The following is a 22,578-nucleotide window of genomic DNA, read 5'->3' on the forward strand; positions in this document are numbered from 1 at the left end:
CACTCTCATCTGTACATTCAGGAGCAAAATATAAAATCACTTTAAAAATAATTTTGAAAAAAGCCTCACAACAAAAGCAGACCCAAGAAATAGTAACAGATAGATCAACTGGGGAGAGACAGAAGGGACGCGCACAAACCGCTCTGCCTGGGGAAGCGAGACCAGAGGTCAGGGCTGGCTAAAGCCACCCCGGGGAGGCGCAGGTTCAGGGCTGGGAGCCCTGCTGGCGGATCTGCCTGCTTTGCTCTTCCCCAGGGAGTGAAGGGGCCGCGAGCGGCGATGTTTTGGAGGGGCTGGGCGAGAAGCCGTCCTCTGCCTCGGTGAGACACGCCGCTCCCGTTCCCACCGGCCCGGCGCAGGGAGCCCCGCTGTCCCCGCCCGCCGCTCCGCACCGCCGCTGACCCGCTGCTCACCGACCTTTCCCGCGGGCTCTCCCCTGCTTTCCCGCCTTGGGTCCAGTGGACCCGGCGCAGCGGGGTTCTTGTGGCTAAGGAAAAAGCCAAATAACAAGGCGCAATGTGTCCGCCGGCCCCCCTGTCCCGCCCGAGAGAGTGACCGACGGGAGCAGCGGGCAGAGCCCGGGGCGCGGGCCCGGGCTGCAGACGGGACCGGCTCCCTCCCTGCCTCCCGCACGGCCTGAGCGCCGGCAAAGGGCGGAGAGCCTTCTTTCCTTCTTTCCTCGGGTTCGGCAGGGTCCCGAAATGTCAAGCGCATCTATAAATTTTATTGTGCCACCTTGATGGCTCAAAGAGCTACTTTTCTTTTAGTTAAAAAATACCAAAAGCAACAGATTATAGTACTCCTGAATATGACCCCTCATGGAATACTTCTGTTAACAACTCGAAGCAACTGCAGGTATTGACAATGTACTTAAGTCCATTAGTTAGGATCTTTCCTCTACTTCATCACTTTTTCCTAGAGCGAAACGAATTTTTAGAGATTGCTACCACTAAAAGCAATTCAGTAGTTTCAGAAGAAGTCCAGAAAGGAAAACAACCGTAACACAGATGTGCACGTAGGGGAAAAAAGAAAAAAAAAAAAAAAAAAAAAAAAAGGAAAGAGTCGGATGGGGCGGAATAAAATCCTGACCAGAAGGGAGCTGGGTAGGGACGAGACATTGTATTAATGCAGGGAAAACAGAAAACCAAGCGCGCCCACTGTCAGTGTACCCAACACCACTCTGCGCGTTCGGCAGCGACGGTGCGAACAGACGCCCAGCTCGCACCGCTGTCCCTCAGCAGAGCGGTAGCGCCGCAGAACTTCAGAAAGAGGATTTATAGAGCGAGAGGGGTGAAAATTTTTGCATATTGCACTATGGAATTGATCAAAGACTAGAAGAAGGTTTTTATATCCAACTTTATAACCCCTAAAAATGGGAGTTGGGGGTGTTTCTACTTGTGTTTGCCTTTAATTTTAGGTGTTATCAATCTGTACAGCAGATGACGGATGACCTTGTCAAATGACGCCAGTCAAAACATTTTTTGCCCCAGCCCTGCTCAAATTTGTGTTAAAATGTCCTGCCTTAGACACAGACAAAGTCTAAACAGCAGCAGCTTTCCCAGGCTCTGCAAGAATGAAGGGTGGGAAAGAAATAAACTAGAAACAGGGTGGGGAGAATGGCGAAAACATTTTACACGGTCACACGTTATGTTTGTTCGCAATTGTGCATTCAGAGTCAGCATAACACCTGTCTACGAGAGCTCTTCTGACACTAGAGAGATGTTTTAGTAAGATAAACAGTTTCTGTATTTTGTCTTAAATACAAAGCATACTATGTACGTGCGATATAAGTTAGAGATTATAGCTCTCGTCTGTTTTTTTCATAAGGTGTAGGACAGAAACTGAAAAAAGACCCCAAACCTGTTAAATACTCACTGATACGTGAGCTCAACAACTGAGCAGCGGGGCGGGAAACGCAAATTTCTAAGCAAAGCGGGGACGAAAAGTCATTAGAGATGAGAAGTTTCTCGCCACAGGTTGCATCTCCCTCTGGCATACTTCTTGCACTGCGCTGTGACCGCGTACAAAGAGCAAGGGTGAGGCTTGCCTGTGGTGCTCGAGGGTGCAAGGTCTGAGGAGGGAGAAACTCTGGGGCGGTGGGTTCACCCAGCTGGGCTGGGACTCAGGTAGCCCAGGGGAAAGGGAGGTATATCATCCCAGCAGACATGTTAAATAAACTGGCTGGGACAGCGTAAGGACAGGTCGGGTAGGTGTTTAAAATCCACTCTAACACCCGAGGGGCAAAAAGCAAGTGAGGGAAGAGCACAGCCAAAGGGAGGCTGGCCGGGTGCAAGCGCTTGGGCCGGCGGGGCCGGGAGCTCCCGCAGCTCGGCACTGGGGTCGGCGCAGCGGCGCGGATCCCGCTCGGGAGGTCGCCGGGCTATTGCTCCCCTCCCGTCAGGATAAAAGACAAAAGCCCAGCTCTTTCCGGGGAGATTGTGCTTCGGATCTGGGGGGGATGGTGGGGGGGGGATGGCGGGGGAGAGAGAAAGGAGAGAGGGAAGGAGGGAGGGTAACTGAAGGGAGGGAGGGAAACTGGAGAGAGGGAGAGAGGTAGAAGGCTGGGGGGAGGGAGGGAAGGAAGGAGGAGGGAAGGGAAGAAAGGGGCACCTTTAAAAGTTGAGCAAGGAACAAAGTGGGGGAAGTTGCCAAAAAAAGAGCTCTGCATCCAGACTCGCTGGTAACTTCCCGATCCCTCCCCTCCCTCTCGTACACACCACACACACTTGTATTTTGCGCTGTCGTAAAACCCACGTGTCTCTCCCGGAGCCTGCCAGAGCCGAGCCGAGCGCCCGGCCGCGACTGCGATGCGCAGCCACGGCAGAGGGAGCCCGGCGGCTCGCAGCTAGCCGGCCCGCCGGTCCCCGGCACCTGGAGGAGGATCACCCCGCTCCCGCGTGGACAAAGACCCGACAAGTCTCTGCTCCCGGCCTTTCTCCGGCTCGAAGGCTCCCGGGGCAGCCGACACCTCCGCACGCCGCCCGCGCAGCAGCGCTCGCCCCGCTCAGGTAAGGCAGACCCGGGTCGGGCCCCTCGGACTTGCCCGGCACAGCGGGGCCCCTTCGCCAGGGGCAGGGCACCACCGGCCCGCGCCCTCCGCCTGTGAACGCTGGTGTAGAAAGCAGCAGCGGCCGGAGAGAAGAGACCCGCGCGTGAGTGCGTGTGACTGAACTTTCCTCCGCCTCCTCCTCCTCCTCCTCCTCCTCCCTGTTGTCAGCGGAGAGTCGTTTGCTTCCGCGGAGAGAGAGAAGGGAGTGAAAGGGGAAGACAGTGCGTGCGCCGGGGACGGGGTGAGCTGCGCGCCCTCCGGGGCGGCGGTGGGGCTCTCCGGCAGCGGGCCGGCGTGAAGGGCTGCCCGCCACCGCCCGTGTCCTGCCCTTGCTCCGGGGCGGGCACCGGGGGACTGTCTTGTCGCTCCGGCCACCACGTTTCTCGTCCTGGGGCTTTCCGGGACGAAGTTTTCTCCTGACGAACCTGGCACGGGCAGGGGAAGCGGCGAGCGCACGGTCCCACCGCCGATCCCGCACGGCCGCGGCGCAGAGCCCACGCGTGGCCCAGTGTGTCGAGCGTGTGTCCGACCGCGGGATCGGGGCGGCCCTGCCGGGGCGGGGCGGGGGTCTCACTTCTTCTGTCCCCTTCCTCTCCGCTCCACAGGCAGAGCGATGCTGAAACCCGGCGACACTGGCGGATCCGCGTTCCTGAAGGTGGATCCCGCCTATCTGCAGCACTGGCAGCAGCTTTTCCCGCAGAGCAGCCAGCTCAAAAGCAGCGGGCCCCTCGCCCAGCTCCAGCCGCCCGAGAGAGCCGAGCCCCCGGCTGACAGCCTCCGCCAGCGCCCGACCTCCCTCTCCTCCGCCTCCTCCTCGTCTTCCTCGTCCACTCCATCTTCCTCCTCCACCTCGTCCTGCGTCGCTGCGGCGGCCGCTTCCCTCGCTGGCCTGACCTCCCTGCCTGTGACCCAACTCCCGGTCTTCGGCCCGCTGCAGAGCTCGGAGCTCCCGGCCGGGGGAGCACCCGCTCCCCTGCAGGGCAAGGACCTGTGCGGGGCCGGCAGCGGCGGCGGCAAATGCGGCGACCGTGGTGCCGCTCGGTACCGCTGCACGGCCGAGGAGCTGGACTACTACCTGTACGGGCAGCAGCGCATGGAGATCATCCCCCTGAACCAGCACACCAGCGACCCCAACAACCGTACGTACCGTGCCTCTTCTCGCAGCCCTCCACCCCTTATCCTCTGCTTCTTCCCGCACGGGGCCAGCCCGGGGACGCTCCAGGCTGGGGGACCGCAGCTGGTGCCTGCACCGCTCTCCCTCCACGAGGAGCATCCTCCGTCTTGCCCTTCCTTCCCCTTAGTTTTTGCGTTGTTACCAGTGGTCTCAGGAGAAGGGCGGCAACCCTTTGCTAGCAGTTTTTCTTGTCTGAAACTCAGTTCCTTCCCTGGAAGGCACGCTTCACCGAAAAGGCTGTGGTGGGGGTATATTTCTTTCGGAGGGCTTCTTAGGAAAATGGCTTCATCAATGATTCAGGACAACTAGCGATAAAGCTGGTCCTTTCTCGCCTTGTATGTCCCACTCCATTCCTGCCGGGAAAGCCCAGGCTTGGCTGAATACTCAGAAATCAATTACTCCTCCGAGCTGGGCAGGGGAAAAGTTGCAGTTTCCCTCGGATGGTCTAGGGCAAAGTTTTTCTTATCTTGGAGTATCGTTTTCCTTTCAGACCTCGTTAACACCTCGCTGGTTTTACTTTTCACTCCTACGGAAAAGCATGACATGATCATTTAAAGAGAAAAGCTGATTTTCTAGACGAAAAGGTCTGCTTGAGTATCAGAATTAATTTAGGTCTTCGTGGTTAGAAGAAGTTTAATATAGCTGTTGCAGCTGGGGTTTTTTGGGGGGTGGGGAGGGGGCGCCCCTATTATTAAAAATCTGTATCCATGAGAGGTTTGTAATTTTAGAAAGCGGTTCTTTTTGTCTTTTGTTCCTGTGTCTCTCAATACTACACAACCGAGGAATTCACGAGATGAGAAGAACTATATGATCTGCTGTTAGTTCATCAGTTTTATAACTAACATTCATAGCACACGAATTTGTCCCTGTTAAAACACATGGCTTCAGAGCATGCACTTTTTTTTCCTTTTTGCATTGTTTCAGACACTCTCTTTTAACCTAAGTTTTCTTAAAACTCTTTATTTTTGCTGTCCTCCTCAACCACCACTCCCCAAATGTCTGTTTAAGGGAGGCTGTTGAACAGACAAACGATACCCCAAACTAGCAATCCATAAACACACGCCCAAGGAAAACGCGGATTCGTTTAATTTCATTTCAGATGCAGAGCTTGTTTTGAAAGTTTCCATGACACTCTGTTGTGTATTAATTAAACTGCATGGATGCTAGCACAGTGTTAAGCGCTGTGCATATGTGCGAGAGGAAAGTTGAGTCGGAGTTTGGTGGAGATTTTTCCCGCCTTATCATTGCAAATCTTCCTATGCTGAATGTCGACTTTATTTTGAGAGACTTCCTCGCGCTTAGTTTTATCCTCTGGTGAAACCTGTTCGTGTATTTTGAAATCTCGGGTGAAGAAAACGTGATCTTATAAATTACATGCACAAAATGGAATCCGAAATGCGCTTCTAATCGACAACCAAACAGTTCAGGCAATACATGTATTGCTTCTCGGAGCCGCTCTGTAAAGCTAAAGGGTAAAGGTTTTAAAAGAATAAAGGAAGATTAAAAAGCGCTTTGGGATGGGGGGGTGGGGAGAAATTTTAAAGGAGGGAGTAGAATAATAGCACCCCGCAGAGTGGCAGGCGAAGTCTGAATAATTTCTTCCCGACTGCGATATTAAAGGTGGATTCGGGAAAGCAAACGGGTCGATTGCGGAAGGACGCTTGTTAATCTCGTCCGGCTGGGACGGGGCAGCCGTCGCCGTCGGAAGGACGGGCACGGGGCAGCCAGCCCCTTTTCTTTTTTTTTTTCTTCAGCTAGATCTAAAAATTCTTATAATTTGCTTTTTTAAAAGGCGGCTTTCGGTCCAGCCTTAGTTGCCTCTGAGCGAAACTTTAAAAGCGAGTGTTTCAGCCTTCTGGGACCAAGGGCAGTAGCTTTGGGCAACTCGTGCTTTAAAAAAAAATAAGAAAAAAGTGAACTGTAAGTGAAGAAGGAGTGCGGCAACTACAGCCTGTGCGCGCCCCGCACTCCACGCACTCGCACGATGCAGGGAGCAAGCTGCAGGGCACGGGCCTGGCTGCCCTGCGCGGCTCCCCGAGTGCCGCCGGGGTCACGCTAGGGGTCCGCGGGCAGGCGGGATTTCCAGCCGCCTTAACTCCCATCCTCACTCCCCGCTTCGCATCACTCCAACCCTCACTGCCCGTTTGAGTGGAAGAACGTGGGGGGCTGTGGGTGAGATGAGGAGCCGTCTCCTGTAGCTTGAGTTGTACTTGCTTACTGCGCTTCCATCTCCGACCAGCCCCACCAAGACCCCAAGACGGGCGGACGGTCCCCAGCCCGGCACAGACACCCACCCGCCGGGATCAATCCTCTCCCCGGAGCGGGGGCGTCAGTCGCCGCCTCTGCCCGGCCCAGCAGTCCTCCATCTGCCTTTTGGGCTCTGATTCTAGCTGTACCTCCTTCACCAACCGAGCGAATGCCCCTCTTCCCTGCTTTCCCAAATGCTATCCCTCTCTCCACCCCGAGCATCCCCTCCTTCTCCGAGGCACCCCGCGTGTCCCCGCTCCCCGGCAGGTCCTACCCGCTCGGGAGAGGCCCCGGCGAACTTCGCGTGTGCCCGGGCCGCTCTGCGGGGCCGCGGCGGGACAGGGGGCGGCGGCCGGGCTCGACGGGGTAGCCCGATCAGCGGGCGAGGCGCTCCGGGCCGCTCGCCACCCCGCCCGGCCCCGCTCCCTAGCTCCCGGCCCGGCCCGGCGCCGGGCGGCCGCCGCGGGAAGATGGATGGGCGGCGGTTTCCCCATAGACACACGCCTTGATCGTCAAATATCAATGAATAGGGCACGGTCTAGGGCGAGGGAGGGGGGCGAGGACCGCCTAGGAGCTGTGGGTTAAGCGTCTGTATGTAATCGTTTTAAATTGAAAGGGGGTTAGCTAGGGAAAAATAATAATAAAAAAAGCGATCAAGAGACAAAACCCTAATTAGGGCTCAGCAGTCTCTACTCCCAGGGAAGTAAAGGGGATTATGTTAAAGCCCTGATAATGTGGCAGGCGGCTGGGGACCGTTTGCTTCCCGGCCTTGAATCTGGAAGGATGAGGGTATTTCTGGGCGCTGGGGGAGGGGAGCTCGGGCGGCTACGAGGAGAGCTGCTAGGGTGAGTCTGGGGGCTGCGACGCCGGCTTGTTCCTGTGGAGGCTTGCCCCTAGCTTCTGGGGAGACGCTTCCTCACTGAGAGCTCTGAGACTCCTCTACCTTCACCAGAAATCACCAACCTGCCACTGTAATAAATACGCTGTGTAAAACTGAAGTGTCACGCGACCAAGCACTTTGCACGCCTTTTCCCATTCAATTTATGGGGAGACAGTGTATATATAACATGCTGTGAAGTGGATCGGTGTGGAAAATATTTGGAGCTTTTTTTTTCTTTCTCTAGACTGCTGGTAACCTGTATGATTTAGCTATTTTACATCATTAGTTACCCAGCACCCTTAAACATAGCAGATAGCCATACATTAGATTGAGGTTAGAGAAGGTGGTGACTGTTTATTTAGGGTGATAAAATGGTCCATCAGCAGTAATCTCCATCGATATGTGCCACCAGGAGATGAAGGATGAGGGGACAAGCCACAATTAATTGCCCTATAGTTTTGTAGGAGAGAGTGGAGACGGTGCGGAGTGAACTTCGATCTCCTCTCCTAGAGCCTATTCATCATCTCTACATTGTATATGGGGGTCTCTCAGGGGCAGAGGGTGGCAAGGTTTATCTACACACAATATTCTCCTACCCTTCTCATACCTGACACAGATATTTAATTCATTCATACGTTCAGCAGAAGGCAGGGAAATCAAGCCCACCTCTCTCAACCCGTCCCCCACCCGCCTCTTAAAAACAGCCCGAAAGCCGCTCCGCAGGCGGGGCGGGCCCCCTGACCCACCCCGGGGCACCCAGGCGGGCCCTCGAACAACATCTTCTTCAGAGGAGCAGGCTCGGGGTGTGCCTGACCCCCGGGAGGCTCGGACCCCGCGGCAGCTCCTGCGCTGGTGCGGGAACAGCGCCCGCACCGCCGCGGGGCTCCGCTCGCCTCCCCAGCGCCGCGGGGGGAAAGGCGAGGGAGACCGAGGGGGTAAAAACCCGGCGAGAGAGGGGGACGGGGGTCCGGGACCCGGTGACGGCCGTGGGTCAGTGGGTGAGCCTGGTCCTGCCCTCTGCAAATAGTATTTAGAATAAACAAGCAAATAAATACAGGGCACCCGACAGGAAAGTGCTGCTGTGTTTCGCCCACTCGAAAGTCTGCCTCCCGTCAGGCAGTCTGCAAGAAACTGCTATTCATTTGGCACAAGGAGGTTGATACCAGCTCACCGATGAGGAAACTGAAGTATGAAGGAGACTGTGCTTCCCTGGAAAGCTCCAGCCCTCAGGAAACGAAAGGGAACTTTCTCTTGCAGCCCTCCCTCCGGCTTAGCTGGGTACCCGGGCCCAGACAGGGATGCAGGGCCAGCCGTAGTGATTTATACTCGCTAGTGAGTAATACCATGTGAAATGATGGCCACTTACACTGGATACCTGCATGCTTGTGGTGAATTATGAAGCAGAGGGTCAGAGGCCACCCTTCTTTAATACCAGCAAACTGCAGGTATCCAGTCTAACTGCACCTTTGAAACATATTATTGCTGGGGAAAAAAGGTATTTCTTTCATTTATTGTTACAGCTGGTTTGCTGGTAAAAACACCGTGTTAAACCCTAGTTTTCACTGACAAAAGCTTTCTCCTTTCAGACTTGTTTTAAAGCATGCAGTGGTAGTGTTATTTATGTTGCAGAGTGTTTAAAATTACATTTTGAGGGCAATGATATGTCCTCCTCCTATGGTTTAGTACTTTCAAGTGTACTCACATGGAGTTATAGTACTGGCATTGCACTGCGTTCATTTTTCTGGAGGCACATAAACAGTAACATATTGCAATCCTTCCATAAGGACCCTGCCAAACAGCTCCACTAGGAAATCCTTCAATTTTCTTTTTCTTGCATCTTCCTTTCCATAATCCTCCTTATCTATGGAATATGAAGGTATAAAGTAAGAAACTGCTCTACTTCCAAAGTGTTTGGCTGTATCTGGGCCCGCAATGGAGTATTGCCACTGACTTTACCTTCTACATCTCTAGATTTTACCAGGACATACTCTGTTCTGCCTGCAGCCCTCCTTTATTTTTCTGTTTCCAGCAAGTCCTCCAATTTTCTCACATTTCTTGCTTCTTCTTGACTTGATTTGGGGTTTGAATGATGCTATTACAGACAGTGGAATTATCTATTTTGGCTGTTCTCAGAGAAGGTACGCACACACAGCTGCTCTCTGAAGCCAAAACTGGAGGAAGGGCTCACTTCATCTCTCCTTGTCACCCTGCGTGGCCATCCTCTGGAAGTTCACACTTGTACGAGCATCCTTTCATGTGAGCTCTCCACACCAGCGTGGGTCATAATGGCCACCACCCAGTTTGGAGGCTGCAGTGATGCCAGTGGACCACAACACTCTTCCTCTCAAACCCTCACTCGATTTCCATGTCTTGTTAAGCACATTGGTGCAGTGTGTTGCATGGTACTCTGCAGTATACATGAAGGTGATGCTGTTGATATTGCCACAAGGAAAGGTGGTGTGCAAGTTACTCACTTGGGCTTCTTGACTTTTTTTCCCAATCTGATATGAAGGAAATCCTTCCCTTGTCCTTAGAGGCAAAGGAACCTACTGCCTACAATGATGGGCTTTAAATGGACGCTTCCATGAATCACACAAAAGTTAGTCACAGAGAGGAAAAGATGCACAGTAGCTTTCTGTTCCAGGCATGGTAAAATATATCCAGGATGGCTTCCACTCCTTATAACATTTATGAGATTTTTCTAAGACTTTATTTGTACAATTACATAACAACTAAAGATAAATGTATAAAGCATAAAACTAAGAAGAATTTTGGTACTGCTTAGTATTAAAGACAGATTCCTCCCTTCTCATCAACAAGCCATTAGCCAAAAGAGTTTCAAAAGATGTTCCATTTTCCAAATTTTCAGCTTTGGCAGGACAAAGGGAAAGGAACACAGCAGGGGATCAGATACTGTGACTGCCAAGCATGAAGACATCACCAATGTTTTTGGACAGTGGAAAATAAATATCAGAATCTGTGACTTGCTGTAAGGGTAAATGACGGTGACACAGGGTTTGTTTATACTCCTTGACAATTTCTTCATTTCTTTTTCCTGGAAATGTGGAAATAGAATGTTTAACCCACACTCATGCACATGTATTGTCAGGATGAAGTGAAGAAATTCTTGTTCTAGGCAGGTACTCAAATTTTTGTGCATGAAATTTACTTATATCTGGTGGCAGGATGCAGGAGCTTGACACTAAAATTTACTGAGTGGAGTCGTGAAGATGCCTTAGAATGTTTAATGTAAATTTCCCCAGAGATATGGTTCCTCTAAGAAAGCCATTGTAATCAGGTACTTGTGAGGAGAGTTACACATCTAGAAAATGTTAAGGTAGAATTCAAGCCCCTGGTTGCTAATTGACATCATGGTTAGACATCATTTCTTTAAGGCCTCAGTATTCCTGTAAGACATTTTCTCTCTAACTTGCATGGGTAGATGCCAGATTTCATAGAGTCATAGAACAGTTTGGGTTGGAAAATATCTGTGAAGTCGTCAAGTCCAACTGTAGATCATAGGGTTCAGCCATAATCTGTTTAGAGTGCATCACATGCCAAAGTGTTTAGGATTGTGGATTTGGTTTTTTGTTGTTTGGGTTTTTTTCTTCCCTTTTCCTATTTGAGATCCTTTCCTATGTGACCTCCAGTGCCAAACTGCAGTGCTGCTCCTAACATCTTTGGATATGCCAAAACCACGGAGTTTCTTGCTGACTGGTTCTGAAGAGGAAAGGGAAGAAAATATGCTGTGGAGATATCTCACTTTCCAAACTAGATGGGAAATAATAACAAAACAAACAAAATTTACCCCAGCATGTACTTGCTGCCTTTTATTCATGATGTTTCAGAATGGTTGTAGGGATATCTGCTGCATGTTATCTTCTTCTAGGACTAGCCAGAAATGTCTTCCCTGGGGTCCTGCAAATCCCATCCTCCATCCACCTCTAATTGACTTGGCTGAGAGAGCAAAACCCCTCTGCAGTTGCGGTTTAGCCCAACAGAAGTCGTTTTGCGGCAGGGATTATGTCGTTAAGGCCAGGCGAAATTGCACCCTCCAGCCAAAGCCATGCTTTTGCCGGCCTAAGCACCGTCCCCACTAGGTGGCTTTGTCCTGCCGTGCCGGCCGGAGCTCCTGTCCCTCCTGCCCGGACCTGTTCGGGATGGATGGCCTGGGACCAGGTTGACAGGCAGCCCTTCTTCTGCAGGGGCACTCGTCAGAGCGAAGCACACAGCTCAGGGCTTGTCCTCTCGTGTTCTGCTAAGATCTGTAACCGGTGCTGCAGGCAGGGAGCTTGAACAGATGAGCACTGGGTGGAGACCTGCATTTCCTGCACGACCCTAAGGTGTGATGATTTTGAGGGAAGTTAGTTTCCACATGTAACTGACTAATATTTTCATGTTGCTGAATACACCACTTTTTTATGGTAAAATTTAAAAGAGGATGACAGGAAAAAGTGTTTTTGTAACATGTCTAAAACTGGAGAATACACATATAAGCCATATTTTGAAGATGTGTCTTTTTTATCCTTTAGCAGCTTTTGCTGAGATGAGGGGAGGGTTTTACTTTGAAGGATCTATAGGAAAGAGGCCTAATATATAGTACATGCACTTTGGAAGGAAGAACATCTGAGTCAGGCCCCCTGAGAATTGAATCTGTGGTTACAGGCAATCTAGCAAGTCTAAATCTGTGGCATAGACCAGGAGGGAAACTTCTGCTTGTGTAGTGAATGCTGTGCTCAATTCGGCATCAGAGCGGTATATAAAATTATTAAGGGGAAAGATGTAGGACTTGCTACATGAGTACTATGGCATAATTATTGGTTTTTTTTTTCTTTGTATTTCTGGAAAAATTATATGAAAGCCTTTATTGTGCTACAAAAATGAAATGTGAAGAAGACAGTAACTTATTTCAAGTGATTAATTGTTCTCTTAACTCAGCATATCTCCAGAGAAATTAATTTCTTGAACATTAAACATTTTCCTGGAAGATGTACATTTGTGGTGTGTGGAAGAGTGTGCAGCGGAAACATTTAACCAAAATTTTCTTTGCTCAGAAAAGTCATGGTAGGATCTTCCCAAAAGAGAGACACATCGTCCGTTATTAACAACAGAATAGTTAGGGGAATTAACATCTTTACAAACTAATCTTTTTCACAGGAATAGCTCACAAACTCAGATATGCTGTTTTAGTTTTTTTCCTAACTTCAGTTACATGTAAGAGGCAAAGAACATGCATTCTCATTCAATTACCAAAAAATAAAAAAAATCAAATGTGTCCTAGGAACCAGTAAAATTTGCCACATAATTTCAGTTTTAAGATTTGATTTGTCTTCAGGAAAGTAAATGTGCATGCAGGCTCCAATTTGTCATTCATGAGGTTCTGGTTTATTTATTTTATTTTCCAAACAGACAGGCATGCACACACATGTTAATGTAAAAAGCAGAGTGAATGTTCATTTAAAACAAGGATTAAATTAAATCTTGTTCCAATTAAGCCCTTGGGCTGAGCTGTGGTGAGGCAATCGAGAGGGACTTGTAAGGCTCTATGACTGTGTTTTAAAATGTCTCACTGAAACACACTGGGATGGTTTAACTGGGCTATTTATATTAGTCAAAAAATTCGTCTTAAAAAACACTGTTAAAGTAAATGAATCTTGGCAGGTTTGTGAATACACCAGGCTTGCAAATAGTCTCCAGGATTTCTGCTCAGCCTTTGGAATTCCATATTTAGGGCTTTAGTGAGATTCGGGAAACCAGCCTAAGCAACGCACAAATGGCCAGGGTGTATATGAGCGCTGGGTTGCCATGAAATGAGAGGAAAAGCATAGGGATCTGCATGACACGGCCCGTGGCAGTGCGATGGTGGTGGCCAGCAGCACCTTACTGACCGTGTTTTTCCCTGTTTGTCCCCAGGATGTGACATGTGTGCTGACAACCGCAATGGCGAGTGCCCCATGCACGGCCCGCTGCACTCCCTGCGCAGGCTGGTGGGCACCAGCAGCGCGGCTGCCGCGGCACCGCCGCCCGAGATCCCCGAGTGGCTGCGGGACCTGCCCCGGGAAGTGTGCCTGTGCACCAGCACCGTGCCTGGCCTGGCCTACGGCATCTGTGCGGCACAACGCATCCAGCAGGGCACCTGGATCGGGCCCTTCCAGGGAATCTTGCTCTTGCCAGAGAAGGTTCAAGCAGGTGCCATCAGGAACACTCAGCATCTCTGGGAAGTAAGTTATCGTCTTTCCTTCCTTGTCAAATTTGATCTTTTGGAGTAAACAATGGGGTGTAATGTTGTGCAGTGCTAGCACCATAGCTAGCCAGGCAAATATGCAAACAAACCCACAACTCAAACTGAGCAAGCAGGTTTGAAAATGTAGCCAGTGCACGCAAAAGGTAACCAGAAAATCAGTGGACACCTAGAGCTCCAGCTGGCTTGCAGAAGAGAAGCAGATTCTTGCTGCTGCTGTAATGTGGAGTAGAGAGGCTCGGCCAGAGAAGTCTGAGGGTTTTACACCACTTGGTGCTTTCTATATTTTGACCTGAGTTATAAGAACTGATGGAGCTCCCAGGTCACAGCACCAGCTGTATCATGTTAGAGCAGCACATGTGGGGTGGGATGGAGGGCTGCACCATTGCTGTGGTCCACAGCCAGTCCAAGAAAGCTGCTGAAATAAGCATAGGACCCTGTTCTACAGCCTTGCTCTTTGCACACTGAAGGCATTAGTGCTTGTCCAGTTTAGTTCAGCTCTGGTCCTGTACCGACCATGCATTCCTCTAATGATGTTTCCAGTACTTTTGTGTGAAAGCCACTTTCAGATCCTTCCAGATTTTTTAATTCTTTTTTTTTTAAATATTTGCCACTGTCTTAGAGAGAGTAACAGTGATAACTGTTAGAGAAAATGTATAATCCTTGTGTGTTAGAAAGAGCTTACTTTCTTCTTATTCTTTTGCCATTCATTTCTTCTTTGATTTGCACTGGAAGGTGTAATTTTTTAGTTCTGCTTTGTCCCCTGTACCTGCAATTTCTGCTTGCCCCAAGACTAACTGCTACAGGGAGTCAGTAGAAACATACCAATAGATCTGCTTGTGGTATTTGCTCACCTAGACTAAATCCAAATTTCCAGAATATAAGGAGTCCATGAAGATTCAAAGAATGGTTTTGCTATCTTCAGTGTGTGTACAGTGAAAGTAAAAAAATCTTTGAAAGGTATTTGAAGGTGTGGAAGAGTAGGAGCTCCTATGCTTTTTCTGAATGGAAAAAGATAGTAAATAACACATCAGGCTCTTTGTCTCAAGGTTTTTACCCCAAAAATTCATTGTGGCAAGAAGGAGATTTTCATATTAAAAAGATCAATCTCAGAACACCTGAATGTGATCAGTGAAACTGGATGAATTGCAATGATTGGGAGTTTTGCTGCTGCCTCCAGTGGAGATATGATTTCTCTTGTATAGCAGATCGTAATTTGGATTTAAATCTATTCCTGTGAAAGCCCAGTGATTATAATGAGAGTATTTTGGGATATGTTATTAATTAAATATCTTTTATGGGACACTTTATAATGATGTTGGAGGCTCTAACTGTTAAGAGGGATATTGTGGTTTAGACTATTCTAATTGACAGAATATATAATAGTAAAATGAGCTTGCCAAATCCACAAATTACATAAAATACTGATATGTAGATAAAATAAATTGAGTCAGATGATATTTTCTGTAAATATTTACATTATCAATTAAATTTAAAAAAAAAGAATTAGTTTTATGCAAGTTAAGTTGCAAATCGTGGCAATATCTTTTTAAATAGCCAAGAATTTTTGTCATACTTCAGGTTAACTTAAAAACTGTTCTGAAGCAATGAAAGAAGCAAGAGTTTTTAAAACAAACTAAGCGCAAAACCGAAAAATAAGGAAAAAACAAAGACTAGTACTATAGTATGTGCCAGATTCAGGCCATCAGTGGTTGTCAGCTGAGTTTTTGTGTGGGATTGCTCTCATGTCCTTAACACACAACACAGATTTCCTGTTGGCCAGCAAAATGAGTACATGTATTTTAATTGAATTATCTTACAAATAAGAAATAATTTTAATTTAATATTAATGTATTGCTCAACAGCTCATGGTCTTGAATTATTTCTGTTAATGACAAAAACTGTTATCAAAGAAACACATACTCTAAAGTTCTAGTTAAAATTTTGCTCTTTGTCTTTTTTTTTTTTTAATTTCAATTTGGTATACTTTATCTATCACAAAACCAATGTTTAATAAAGAAAAATATAGTAAAAGAAAGTAATCAGGAAGTGTGTGCAATTTTACAAAACCCGATCTGTGAAAATAAATAAAAACAAATGAAAGTATGTATCTGAATAGTCTCTATTCATTTAGTCTACATGGTATAGGAGTGTGGATTAAATCACTGTAAGTGATAAAGGAATATCTCGTCATAGTCCCTGTATAGAGTTGTGGTTTTAGTAAATTCTCTTCCACCAATATTTTCCAGATAGCTGAAAATACAAGTCTATCTACAGATGGGCTGTTCAGCATTAGGTCTTGATGGACCTTATGGAGAGAACTTCGCTTTTTTATTATTGTAAATAGCACCTTAATATTTTTCTCTCAGCACTGTAAAGTTGATAAATATTTGTTTAATTTACAGTTCTTTGTTTTCAGTGTGCACCAGACAAATAGAAGGGCTATTGCAAACACTTTTAACCATAGTTACTGTTTTCATTTTTTTTTTTAAATAATATTCTTTGTTGTGGGAAACATCAGAAGCACTACATTTGATGTATGTTTCCACGCTATGGAAATATGCTTCAGCCTGTCTGCACAAGTGTTCCCACCATGCACTCAGTGTTTGCTTTGTATGTAATCCATACATCATAATGTACAATGACTCAAAGTAAATTACATACCATTCCATTACCTCACAACAGGCCTTGACACCTATGGGTGTTCATGGGAAATTATAGAGTTCTCTCACTATCAGCCAAGATATAACTTACAGAAAGATCGGTCTTCCAGAAAGCCAAAAATATTAGTAATTTTCAATTGTAGCGGGTTTTTTTTCCACTTTGGCCCACTTCTATTCAACCCAGAGTTTGCTTGTATTTTATAAAAATACAATAAACTCTGATTTGTTTAAAACAAAAACAGGACTGGGTGTATTAAGTAAACACTCTCTTTGGTAATACAGGCATTTATTCCAGCAGTGCTTGATAATATTTCTGATCCCTTTTTTTTTTTTAAAGTTTTGAAGTAGTGAGAATAATCCTTTTGTTATTGCAAAGAAAACAGAGACTTTCTTAGCAATTAGGTCTTACTGATGAGAATGAGATAATTTTCCACTAATGTGTTTTCTAATAAAGAAGTGGAAAGGCACAGTCAATTCCAACATATATGAAAACATTATCTCAATTATTAATGTGTCCTTACTCCCTGGAGATAAATTAATCTAGTTGCACATGGTTTCCCCTTTCTGTTTAACATCAAAATTTAATAAGAGTAGACTTAAGGAATGTATACGACATACACTTAAATTCTATTAGAATAAAACACAGGAGTTTAAAAGGCCAATGCGTTCTAGCAGTCAAAGTTTTTCAGACTCCAAACTTTAAACCGTGAATCCTGGAAACAGCTAATTTGTAAATGGTCTTTTCCCCTGCAAATGCAGCTTAGTTGAAAAAACTTTTACTGACAGATATATCAAGGGATACAGTCTTGTACTTTCCTGTCCTTCATGTGCCTGATAAAGAGTTTAATATCTCTTCTTTTTTCTTCATGAGAGGTCAAGTCAAATATATTATTTCACTTCATTTTAACTTTGCTTAATTGAAGTTCAGCATTTTTGGAAGAAATGCTTTGTCATATGCTACTTTTTCTACAGGAATGAGCAAACTTACATATATATATATATATATATATGTATGTGTGTGTATTTGTGTGTGTGTATATATATCAGGGTGATCATTAGTAAATATAAAATGCTAAACCTCTGTAACTGATTTTCCCCCTAAAAAATTCCCCTTCTTCCCCTGCTTCCTTTCCCCCTCCCTCTCAAATTAACTGGCACTACAAGAAAGTGTGTGTGTCATGTTAATAAAGTAGTATTTGGGTACTTATGGGCCTTCTTGAATGTCAGCTGAAGTAAAAGGAAACCTTGCCTTTACCCTCATCTGGACCAAGAGCAGGCATTTTGCTGGGATGCATGCTGGCCAGGGCCCATGCAGTGATACTGGACATTTCTGAGCAAATTATTATGCACAGAGAATCCTTACTTTTCAAATGAAGCACTCATTCCAGTTATGGTGATAGATTCAAATTCAGATTCTCAAGGCTACAGTTTTGGACTAAATTCACTGTTACAGAAAAGCACTGGGGATAGAATCATGTGCATGCTGTCGTTCTATTAAAGTGAAAATTATGTTTCTCAGCAATCCGTCATCTAGTATTCCAGACTGGTTGTCAGCTCTGTTTCAAATTTGTCATGTTCATGAAAGTCAAGTAATTTTGTCTTGAAAAACCTCCTTAGTTACTTTACTGTTGTATCTTAAGTTATGCAGAGTAACAGCTGGTGCCATTCTGTTATTTTCTTGTTTTGCCATTTCTGAGGATTTTGTGTGATGTATGACTCTTGCATTTATTTTCCATTGAAAAAGCACAATAATTTTTGTTTTTACATGGATTTTAAGTTCCCGTACTGTGGGATAATATCCCTAATGCTGGGGTCAGTAGCATGCTATGCTGTGAACTCACTAAGACATTCAGCACCACGGCTTCCTTAATTTGTGTACCTTAAAAGAAAATTGTGCTAAGCATCTACAAAGCAGCCCTTTATCATTAGTATTTCTGGATCGTTTGCTACCACATTTTTCCAGATAACTTCTGTAAGCCATAAATTCCTTTCTGTCAATAAAAATTTAACGTGTATAGGAGGTACTTTATATTTGATGATTTTTGTCCTTAGAAAAGCTAAATCAAGCTTTGATGTTTCTTTTAGGAGATCTGAGACTTTTATGAGACTTTCTCATGAATTATGTTCATGTATCTCCATGCCTTTGGTATGTTCTTTCCATCCACACAACATATCTATCGTATGCCTGAGCAGATAAATAAGCCTAAGTACACGTGCTACAAAATAAATCTAATTTAGCAGGGGGACAGATTCTCTTCCTATTTAACAAATTGACGTTTGGAATAAACTTCGGTGTTTGGAGTTGGATACAACCCCAGAATTTTAACAGTGTTACTGAAAACAGTAATTCTGTGGACTGCACGGAACATGCACGCGTCTGGACACACACTATTCGCAGAAAAAAAAATATTTTCTAAATTGCTAGATCATGCAGGGACTGTCTGTTTTTCCATGGTACATAATCTCACCTTGGAGATTTTGTTATGTAATATGCAAAAATACTGAAGTGAAACACAAATAAATATAAAAGCTCAATTCTGTCCTTATTTGACCACTACCTTTCTGCATTGCTGACAAGGCACCAGTGTTATGGAAACATTTGACCTTTCTATTTTATTAATTATAAAAGCAGTTTCCACTGTTGGATAAGACTAGTTTGTAAGGCCTGAAATTACAATTAATTTATGATACCATTAACAGCTAATTATTTCTACTGACTTTTGATTCAAAACTGGTAAATAAAGGCAGTACTTTAATGACCTATATGAATGTCCAAAATGTGCTGTGTGTCTGATGCCAAAAATGTATTTCTAACAGATCTGACAAACTGAAACAGTGCTATGTGCTTTTCCAGGTGATGGTGGCACTCAATATTCTGCAGAAATGCCTCAATCACTGCTCTACACATTTTGGCCCCCCAGTTCTGTGGCATCAAATGCACATGGACTTTAAAGTGCAGACTTTTAAGTAATCGCTTAACATAAAAGCTGGAAAATTCAGCCCAGGCTATACCTTCCCTCCACGCATTTGGCACCTTTTCCAGATAAGTTACAGAATTCCATTATCCAAATTGTTACACATGTGTGACAGAGGTTGACCTTTAGTCGTGTCAATCCTTTTTGCGTGGGCCTGGGGCTCCAGCCTAATGGCTCAAAGCCTGATTTACTCACTGTAATAAGGGCAGGAGGTCGAGCAATTGTCAGCTTGCCTGCTCATACTCGTCTCGGAGCCTGGTTGAAGGCTGTTAACACAAAGCTTTTCAAAGTGAATTTACAACCACCACCACTGACATAGGCCAATCAGTACACCATAAATGTCAGGTTAGTGAGATTGAGCAGTAAGTAAAGCACTGCCAGCCCACTATTGGCTGAAATCAATTGCTTTAGGTTTGACTGGGAATAGCAATTTGTGTACGACTACATCTGCAGAACCAGCTTGAGGGTGGAGAGTGAGTTGGAGGGTGGTTTAGGTACAATTACCCACCAGCCACAGCTGTGGCATCACATCCTGCTTTTGGTCTCCTTCTGTTTGAGCAATGTCTGCGTCGACAGAATCCATGGTCAAAAAGTTGTTAGACCAGTCTTTTAGTAATTCTATTTTAGTATTTCTATTAATTTTAGTATTTCTATTAACAAATAAGATTATTCTTTCTTATTACCCATGAAAAAGAAAAGGGGTGGGGGTAAAAAAAATTGGGCTGTCTTACCTGGACAAAGGTTGCTGGGAAATTTTTAATGTTTTATTTCAGTAACACTCGATTGTTTTCAATCCTCAGTTCCCAGAAAGCTTTTTCATAAGGAAACTGTTCCTTTTTTGGCTGTTGGCTTGTAACTGGAAACTATCACAGGTTTCACTAATGAGTGATTATGTACCTGATGGTCTGAATATCCATGAGATGTAGTTACCCACAAGACTGAATGTTTTTATCATTTTGTGTAGTGACAGCTTGGACAACAATTCATTTGGCTTTGAAAGCATCAGCATTAAAATGTAGAAATCCATTAAAATGCTGTATGCCAGGATTTATAAATTAGGCAATTTCCTTGATTATTGCAATCATTTACAAAATTGATTGTCCCAGTGTGGTATAGGCAGATTTCAGCAATGATCATTGACAAGAGGCACATCCTCTAATATCTATACTCATTGTTTCCTAAAAGAAAAGCCACTCTACTATGAGGTTATTCTCCATCTCAAGGTCAATTATGCATTGAAAAAGTCTACTAATGGAGAGGATCACACAGCTTTAAAGTAGAACCACTTCAGCTATTTATAGTCTGTAATGATGGCCGGAACACTTATTTTTCCTTCTGTTTGTAATTTGTTTGTTGACAGCCAAGGCATTCACTTGAATCTGTAGCACATATACTTTTTGTGATTTGTTATTGAAAGGTAAATAATTTTGGCAAATTGCAGCTGTAAATATTTATTTGATTGAAGATTTAAAAGTCAATATTGTGTTTTATTTGTTGCATCTTAAAGTTCTAATTAACCAATAGATATAGAGTGCAGTAACTTGATTTGGGTCAATTATTTCAGCAAGACACAATCAAGACATTATGTCACAAAGCAAATACCCTCTAGAAGTTTTCCTATATTAAAACAAATACAATAAAGCCACAAAATGTTAGCCACCAACCACAAAACCACAGTGCTTTCTACTTGTGTGGAAATAAGCAATTTGCATTGTAAAAACCTACAAATGCTAAATCTTAAAATGCAAGCCATTTAAAGAGATTGTTTTTGCAAACTGTACATGAGGTCCAGTCGTAGCTGGTGACAAGCTATTTTGCATCATATGCATATTATGAATTTCCAAGACTAATGTCCTGCAGATGTTAATCAGTCCTTGCCTAGACAAGATAGGCATTGATGTCACTGGGAGCTTTGATTTAATGAGCTCTTCAGGCATGACTGAATAACACAGTATCACTGTAATCACGATTCTTACATCTTTTTTTCAAAGATAAGTGAGCAGTTCTTTTAGATCGGTAGAACCACCTGCATATTGTCTGCTGCTATGCAGCAACAGTATTGCAGTAAATGTAAAGGTACCTTTGTAGAAATGCATTCATTTCACCTAAAGACAATGTTTTGCTGGGAAGAAAGGGAGGTTTGCACTGCCAGTGGCTGTGTAGTAGTGCATCGTGTTTAATTAGATGAATATTGGAATCAAAGAGAAACATTTTTTTCCTATCTTGCAAAAATTTGTAGCTTATAAATTTATTGTTTGTGCTATACTGCATATTTGTTGCCCGGATTTAGCAAGATGTGCATAAACATTTTTGTATTTTATCAGTAATTCAATCTGATACTTTCTGTGTGGAGACCTACTTGTGTAAAAGTAAGTGAATTTATTGACCTGAGGGCATTTCTAAAGATGTTTTGATTTCATCTGTGGAGCTACAAAGTGGAGAAAAGTGGTTTTGTCATGACTACAAGTTCCTATGAAATAGAGGCCACAGGAAGGCTCTGTTCTTCATGTTGTTCACTTGTCATGGGTTTGGAAATCGAGTATAGTGGTCAGTAATTTTTATAGTCCTAAATTAGTAATCTTGCATTAAGTGAAGTGTGATCTAAAATGTATATGAAGTAAGCAAATTGAATGTTCACTATTTTTACCTAGACTAATCTTTCTGTTCTGTAAAGGTCACTATTTTTCTCTTTTAAAATATTTTTCATGTACTTTTTACCTGATGCCATGTCAGCATTCAATGTGGAAAGCAGGGTATTAGTTTTTATCAATCTGTGAAAGGAACTTTATAGCATAACAGACGGGTGACTGATACTATTTTTAGACAATAATTTTGCAAAAAGTGCTCACCATTTAAGTAAAAATACTTTAAAAAATGTTCCCTTTTCTATATTCTATTTTTATTATCTGTTTCTGTATCTATTTCTGTTTCTCTATCTATTTCAGTTTCTGTTTCTATTTCTATTTTAACCTGGCTTGAATGCTCTCCCCATTTCCACTGCTCCTGTAAAAGGAGATGAAAGAGATGCTCAATCACTTAGACAAAAATGAGGAGAACTCAGGTTGGGACTTTTATTTGTACAACCAGTTTCTAATAAACCCATCTCAATTTCCAATTGGAGAGGTGAAGAGAGAGTTGTAGGTTTTAGCCTGGGTTTGTGTTAATTCTTTTTATTGTGACCATCAAGGTTTTGGGGACAGCTGCAGCAATGAAGTGACATTTGTCTGCCACTGAAAAAAAACATTTGTCTTTCAGAGCAAACATTCTGAGAAGATATGACATTTGATGGAAAAAAAAACCCAAGACCCTTAAAAAAAATTCTCATCCATGACTTAAGACCATTGACCAT

At 44.9% G+C, this 22,578-nt stretch overlaps 1 protein-coding gene across 1 annotated transcript in view; it reads left to right on the plus strand.

Moving 5' to 3' along the window:
* Positions 1 to 2,762: 2,762 nt before the first annotated feature.
* Positions 2,763 to 22,578, plus strand: part of PRDM6 (PR/SET domain 6) — a 79,958-nt gene continuing 60,142 nt past the window's right edge. The window contains exons 1-3 of the mRNA XM_085042682.1: positions 2,763 to 3,008; positions 3,655 to 4,188; positions 13,264 to 13,571. Of these exons, the coding sequence (XP_084898808.1) occupies positions 3,663 to 4,188; positions 13,264 to 13,571 (834 nt within the window). The 5' untranslated portion in view covers positions 2,763 to 3,008; positions 3,655 to 3,662. The remainder of the gene's footprint in view (positions 3,009 to 3,654; positions 4,189 to 13,263; positions 13,572 to 22,578) is intronic.

This window comes from Lichenostomus cassidix, chromosome Z, assembly GCF_008360975.1.
Source record: "Lichenostomus cassidix isolate B80296 chromosome Z, HeHo_3.0, whole genome shotgun sequence".
In the NCBI taxonomy this organism is placed as follows: Eukaryota; Metazoa; Chordata; class Aves; order Passeriformes; family Meliphagidae; genus Lichenostomus; species Lichenostomus cassidix.